Genomic DNA, 7,926 nt, shown 5'->3' with positions numbered 1-7,926 from the left:
CATGTATGATATTAGTTTTGAATAAGTGTTGGAATATATAAATAAGAGAAGATACGTTTGTATATATTTATGTATAATATAAAAATATCATGTGTTAGTTATTATTGTAGATTTAAGTAACTGATGATATACAGAAACAGCGTCGGTTGTTTTAATTTAATACGAAACTTTTAAATATTCTACTATTGTGAATTTAAAATTACTGAAAAAAATATTTGACAAATTAATAGAGAGATTATATGTTTTTCTTCTTTCTTTTTTTTTTTTTTCCTTAAAGAAAATATGAAATTTGTAGAAACCACATAAACAGTGTTCAATTTACTATGCTTAATGTATATTAACCATTGTTATTATTACTAATAACACAATTTATCATTTTACTGATTCTGTTCATAATTTTTCAAAATTAAAGTATATATCATGTTAAATGACAGTTGTATAGTATCTTGTATTTAACTGTCTGATGAAAGAAAGCAAGACGATGTTAATGAAGCACTTAAGTACACGATGTCCTTCCTATAGCATAATCAGATTTCAAATTTGCAGAAATTGTACCTAAACGTGCTTGAGTTAAAAAATGATTTCAATACAGGTTGTATATCGCACAATTATATACAATGAGGTCCAGTCAAAGTGATTGTCACTGAAAGATATCAATGTAACATAGTCTAACGTAGCATTTGGTGTGTCTATTTTAATTGAGCTCCAACTACAGGCCATGTATACTTTCGTAATGTGTACATGTGTGTGTGTGTGTGTGCCCAAAATGCCAAGCCAACATTTCTTCCCTTAAGATATTATAAGATAGAAATTGAATATATATTAAAACACATGAAAATTATCTGATACGATAACAACAAAATCTAATAATACTTCACGCAGAGAGGTATCGTTCTATCAAAGACATATTACGTCATTTTTATGCACTTCCAAAATTTCAAATGATTCAAACCCTATAAGCATTGATTATAAATGCTAAGTTTATTGTTTTACTAGCTTAATGTGATCATAAAATTAATGACTTTTTAAAAAGAAAGAAAAAAAAAAGAAACAATCTTGATAATATATTTTTTAATAACTACATTTATAGATATATTAAAAAAAAAAAAAATTTTTCAATGTAAACATGACAAGATGTCATTTACATATCATTACAAATCTATTATTCATTTAAGTAATATTCCTATGATGAATATTCACGTCTCTCGTCATTTTTATCTTGAATATAGGAAATATTTTGATATGAGAAATTTACATTGAATTGAGCTTACAAATATATTTTCGGTTTATTTTCAAATTTTTTTTTTTTTTTTATAAATGTGCAGAAGTATTATCACATTAAAAGATATGTATATGTTTTTATGAAGAAAAAGAAAAAAAGAAAAAGAAAATTATATATATCGTTTCCAATTACAATATTAAGTAATAAATAATTGATTAGATTAAAACTCTTTCTCTAAACGATATAAATATACATACAGCTTTCAAAAATTACACATTGAACTGGTACTTAAAATATATTTTATATTAGAGATTAGTATACGTATATTAAATTATATTTTCAAAAAAAGAAAAAGAGTAAAAAAAAAAAAAAGATATAATACAAACCCCCCCCCCCCTAGGTAGTATATAAATAAAAAAAAATTATATGGAAAAAAAGTCATGTAAGAATGTGAAGTAAGATATCTAATCCAATAGTAAACGAAAAACAAAAAAAAAAAAAGTTATGCAAACGATAATTACGAATCATTCTTAAATTTCTCTTCGCGAGTTGGCTTGGCTTCTTCCAAACTCAGTATTACAAAATCTTAAGGGAAAAAAAAAGAAAGAAAGAAAAAAAAAAAGAAAAAGAAAAAAGGGGAAAAAAAATAAATACTAAATTTGAATTTACAACTTGTACATTGTTTGTCAAACTATATTTTATAACTACACTTTCATCATAGTATTGGCTTATGTCATCTGATTTAACACTATAAACTTTAAACAAACAAACAAACAAAAAAAAAAAAAAGGCAAAACTCCTCCCCCTTATATTTTTATGAATCATTTAAATTTTACATATATGTTGAAGGTAACACTTACAAATTGTTGGCAAATGATATTTTATATGTAATATAAACGATATATACATCTTTTTAAGATTTTATAAATATTTACCAGAACGCATAACTGATGAAAACTGCTATATGTAAGTGGTTTCGATGGTATGCTTTTATAATAACTTGCTATGTTGGCACACTAGTTCATCTTTGAGAATTTCATTCTGAACCAGATTAATTGGAACCAAGTATGACTAATAGTCGTCGATATATCAGATAATGGGACCGTTATAAGATTTTATAATAGCATACTAAAGGAATAGTATCACTTTTTATAGATTATAAAAGTGCCAACATTTTGATAGCGTTACAATCACTTTTCTTCCTAATTCTATGACTCTGTTAAACTATCAATGAAAATGTAATTTATTTATTGTAAATAAAAACATATATTGCTTACATTGTTTTGTATAATCAACTCTGTATATAATGAGTTACAGAAATATTCGTACCTGATAACAACTGTAAATTTGAAATAATTGATATTTATTTGCAATGTAAAGCTTTAAAATTTTTCTACACAGAAACCTGTTTTATGATTATTAAACTTACATATTATAATAAGAATTTTGAAATATTCTATTACGAAAAAAATATTAATTGAGACTTATTATAAATTCAAAAATAATACGCTAAAAAGGACATACAAAAATAATAAAAAAAATATAAAATAAATTTTTATAAAAATGTTACACTATTACTGCAAAAATATTCCTATATAAAAAAAATAAAACGTGCATTGCAAATATATTGAAGCATAAAATAAAGTAAAGTTAATTAGTTTTCTTCTGTTAATAAACGTGAACGTTAAAATTCATGTTTATAGGAAAAATAATTGAAATTAAAAACATGTCGATCCAAATATGGTATCAACAGGAATTTGTCGCTCAACCGACAAGTTTATCGACGACCAATAAAAATTGAGTATCGAACCAGTTACTTGCATACAGGTGGCGTGATTCGTAGTAATTATATATTATATGTATAAAAAAAAAAAGAATGGTCGAATTCCGTTACTTTTTTTCTGAAATATCGAAATATATAGAAATCTTCAACATGCAAATATATATATATATATCAAAAAATTAACTAAAATTTCTTGAACATATAATATCGTACTACGTTACTCGATCGATAAAATATTAACTATTGTTATAACGGAGAAATACGAAATATTAGAAAAAATATTTGAATTTTCTTAAAGTATATAAACGTAGAATTTAACGAATATAGAAATCTATGAAATAAAATTTCGATCGAATAAATCATAAAATAACCATTCAAATAATGAACACAAAGAAATAGTGTTCTCGTAAACGATCAAACGAAGAACAAAGAGATTAAAGATATATTTGCGAAATAATTTCGTATAGCGATCGTTGGAAGAACCATTTTGAAGAATTTTCATTGAAAAATAAAATCAATAAACAAAATTACATAAGAAAAATAATAATAATCATTACCATCGAGGAGAATTAGATTCTTCCGAAAATTGAAATAATGTATCGTCGTGGAAGCTGGAACAATTGCGTTACTCCGAAATTCCCTCGGCAACAGCGACGTTGTATTACCATGTCGTCCTTCAGAGGACGCTGCTGGTGAACATCGAAGGAAGGCAGGAGAGCAACCAATCGTAGCGCTTGGCAACGAACGGCGGGATAAGACGAGATATTTCATTGGTTGGAGGATCGTCTAGCGGCTTGTGGTGGGAGAAGGGATAAACAGTTTTCAAAGTTTCGAAGTGGTTCCTTAAAGCGTGTGGGGGGATCCGCAAGAGAAGAGGAAAGGGGGTAGCGGTTCCGCGTGCGTGTATTTCCCGCTTCTTGCCTTAGCCAGGCAGCAGACAGCATCAGTAGTAGCAGTAGCAGCAATACCGCAATATCGAGCGTTCGTATATCGGTTATGGCCTTGTAAAGTATGTGAGAGATATTGTGTGTTAGTGCGTAGTGTGTTAGAAAGTGAAAAATTCGATTAATTCGGAATGACGTATCGGAGTCATTCCAAGGAAAGGGATCACGATTATATTTTAATATTTTGACTCGGATAAAATATCGTGGGAAGAAGTGAGAAAATATATGTACGTCGTTTTTTTTTTTTTTCTTCTTCTTCTCGGTTAACGATCCTCCCGAAGCTTTTGTTTACAGACGCGCGCGAACGGATGCTTGTGAGTGACTCGTAGCGGTGACTTTCTTGCTTTCTCCCGCTCTCTATCAATATCGTGCGTCCCCTTTTTTCCCGCGCTAAACACGTGATATAGAAGAAAGAAAGAAAGAAGAATTATTAGCAGTGCAACGCGTAAACAAGAAGAAGAATAATAAGTCAGTAAGAAAAGAGAATATTTATTTCAACGTTAAAAGAAATAATAAATATGTACGTGCCGTTTTACAATTTAACGATGGATTTGACGTTGTCAACGGTATACTAATGCGTAAAAAAAAAAAGTAGCCGAATATAAGATCGACGCGACTAAAGTTTGAAATATTTGTGTATAATACGTGCGTAAGTAAGTCGGTACATCGAGGACACGCGCGTCGTTCAGCGGTACATACGTAATATGGTGCTTTTATACGATTTAGAAATCGTTTCTAAGAAGAGGTAGTCTCTGTGGCTGGTGAGAAGTTTGTTTTTTTTTTTTCTTTTTAACAAGTTAACTAAAAAGTGAAAGAAGAAAAATCAGCATAATGGAGGAAAAAAGCAATATAAATTTTGAGCTACCGGCTCACCCGATTACCTTCGATATAAGTAAAAACAATTCGCACGATTCTCATGACAGTGTTGACAGCGGTTACTTAACCTTGACACCACGTTCCAGTTTGCATACTCCGATAACTGCAAGGTACAAATCACGCGTCACTCCTTTAAAAAGGCATTTTCGGATACGTCAAAATTTCTATCAATCGAATCGCACACAACGTTATCGTTTGAAGCCTAATGAATTGCCCAATAGCACACGTAATGCTGACTCTGTCATTTCCGAACATGAAGATTGTGCATACTCCTCTATAGGAACATCAAACTTGAGTATCACAAGCCAAAGTCACAGTTTAGAACATGCCAGTCCATGTAGCACCTCTCATAATCTAAACTTAACTTATGAAGATTTTAGTGAAGGATCTACTAGTAGTATTTATGGAGCATGGAAAACTACAATGCCTGTTACATTGGCATCTGCCAGTTTACAAATTCTCTCCCCACCACCTTCTCCAGCAATTTCTTCCTTGGCGGTACCATCTTCTTCCTTTATTGCTTCAGAACCAATAGAAGAGGATGTGGAAATGAAACTAGTCATTATGCCACAGAGTACACCCCAGGAATCTAATTCTAATTATCAAACTATAACTCCTTGCATAGCATGTTCTCCTACCGGTAGGAAAACTAACAATCTATCTTCGACTGAAGATCCAAAATTGCTAAATAAACTTTGTATCGTTGATATACCATCTATAACAGAGATCAAACCTAAAAGGTTGGATTTTAGTCATCGTACTTTTTCATTGGCAAGACATCGTACAAAAGTTAAACCAGATTACACTGGAAGAAAGACAGTAGATCTTCTTGCACTATTGGGAGAAAAGAGTAATCATTGGAGGATAATTTCTAAAATTCTATCCTATTTAGCACCGCAAGATCTTTGTTCAATAAGTATGGTTTCTAAAGTGTGGAGGAGAATCTGCATAGAAGATTCAAGAGCCAACACGAGAAGATTAAGCCATATAATACTCAGACAAAATACTAAAGAAAATTTGAAATTAATCAAGAAAGTCAAGATGGAAATGGATACTCAGAGTAGCCCTAGGAATAAATACGTCAGGAAAGGATGTTTGTTAGAGGTCCAGAATTTAGTTAATTCGTCACAGCAAAGACCACCCAACAGTCCGCCTGTTTCACCGAGCAAAGTCAAATTTCACTCTTTCGTTAAGGTAAGGGGGTCATCATTTATTCAATTAATATATCGAATAGGAATTCAAAAGAATAGTCATATGATTTGATTTCTTAATAATCATTTTCCTTTCTACTTTTAACTAGGAATAAATATCAAAAATACTCTCTCTTCTTTGTAATTAACATTAAATATATTTTATATTCCAAACGTGAGAAAAAACATCGTCCACGTGATAGAGTAACTTTCACGTTTCGTATTTCTTTAAAGAGAATTTAGATATCATCCAACGGTCACTGATTGCAATAGGAATGCTGCATTCTCACCAAGAAATAGAGACAAACAATCTTTCTCAGAGTAGTCCTAGTATTTACTCGAAACTGGTACGCGATACCGCTTACTCGCATTCGTCCTTGTTATTATACCGCAAACGAACTCGAGAAACTTACTACATACTTCACATAGTCGGTGGTTTCACGCTACCCGTTTAATACGTTGTCTCACTTTAATTGAATAATAATGAGCTTCTCTCTCTCTCTCTCTCTCTCTCTCTCTCTATTCGTACGAGTGTGTCTTTACGCGCGCGATTAATCGCGAAACGGTGGTGCGCTGTTGTATCAAAAGTATCAGAAGAAAGAGAAAGAAAAAAAAAGAAAGATATCCGAGTTGGATTACGTCAGGCATCATCTAAACTGTAATTAAGACGCGTTGAGCTCGGCTTTACCGTCTTTTCCTCTCATACACACACACACATATTTACATTTACCGATTATATTCATAACCAGCTAAAGGTCCTATTATACATGCGTTAAAAACACTGAAAATAATAATCGATCCCGATAATCTCTTCGTACCTAATTCTCGAAAGTGGTCAACGAGTATTTCATTTTACCAAATAGCTACCTGTTAACCACCGATATATACAGATAAGTAATATATATATATATATATATATATACATATATCATTATATTTTGTAAGGTACCGTCAGATAATTATTTCGCTCGTTTCTATGACTTTGATTTATTGCTAAATTTTTTTCTTATTCATCAAACGATCCGTAGTAAGTACGCATATTATATAAACAAAAAAAAAAAATATATATATATATATAGCAAGGGGTATATTAATTATTATTATCTCGATTAGATTCGTAGTTAAACGTCGTATACGTTTTTAAAACGTAACGCTGTATAATTATGTTGAAGTTATTTTTGCTAAGGAATACATTTTTGTATTGCGAGGTGAGGATTTTCTCGCAATCAGACGGCGCACTCTCATCAGTGTTCCTATACATCCATCCTCAACCACCTCCTCCTCCTCCTCCCTCTTCTCTTTTCTTCTTTCTTCGCCCTTTCCTCCCTTCCCCCTTTTTTCCCCCTTACTATCTTACTCCCTTCTCCCCCTTTTTCTCCCCCATCTTTCTCTGCTAACATCGTGTGATGCATTCCTACGCGTATGGGATTGCGATAGCGGATGCGCCGCCGCGATGTCTCAGGATCCTTTGTTCCCTTCCTCGAGTTGCAATAAGAAAAGTTATGCCGCGCTTACGCTGAATGCGTACACTACTCCTACGATTAATCCTTCCCTCCACCAGAGAAATGTATAGGAACGAAGAAAAGGCGTTGTAAGCCTTTCAGTAGGATATCTTATTTTATTTACTAATGCAATTCTCTATCTTTTTTTTCTACGAAAACTATATCTTGTAATGTATCACAAATGATGAAAGAGATTATTTTTTTTTTTTATTTTTTTTTATTACTGATTTTTATAATCGCGTCAACAATGAAGTTATTAGCTATATCTTGTAATGTATCACAAACGGTAATATATTTTTTTTTTTTTTTTTTTTATTACCAACTTTTTATAGTCGCGTCAACAATAAAGTTATTAGCTATATCTTGTAATGTATCACAAACGAAAAAATATTTTTTTTCTTTTTTTTTT

At 31.2% G+C, this 7,926-nt stretch overlaps 1 protein-coding gene across 1 annotated transcript in view; it reads left to right on the top strand.

Annotated features, from left to right (window-relative positions):
* The first annotated feature begins 3,883 nt into the window (after positions 1 to 3,883).
* LOC106785150 overlaps positions 3,884 to 7,926 on the top strand; it is a 35,144-nt gene continuing 31,101 nt past the window's right edge. Inside the window, exon 1 of the mRNA XM_014745352.1 lies at positions 3,884 to 6,019. Within this exon, the coding sequence (XP_014600838.1) occupies positions 4,781 to 6,019 (1,239 nt within the window). The 5' untranslated portion in view covers positions 3,884 to 4,780. The remainder of the gene's footprint in view (positions 6,020 to 7,926) is intronic.

The sequence above is a fragment of the Polistes canadensis genome, unplaced genomic scaffold (genome assembly GCF_001313835.1).
Source record: "Polistes canadensis isolate GaletaPanama2010 unplaced genomic scaffold, ASM131383v1 scaffold_45, whole genome shotgun sequence".
Classification (NCBI taxonomy): domain Eukaryota; kingdom Metazoa; phylum Arthropoda; class Insecta; order Hymenoptera; family Vespidae; genus Polistes; species Polistes canadensis.
Note: the sequence above shows the minus strand (reverse complement) of the source record. Positions and strands in the feature narration are given on the sequence as shown.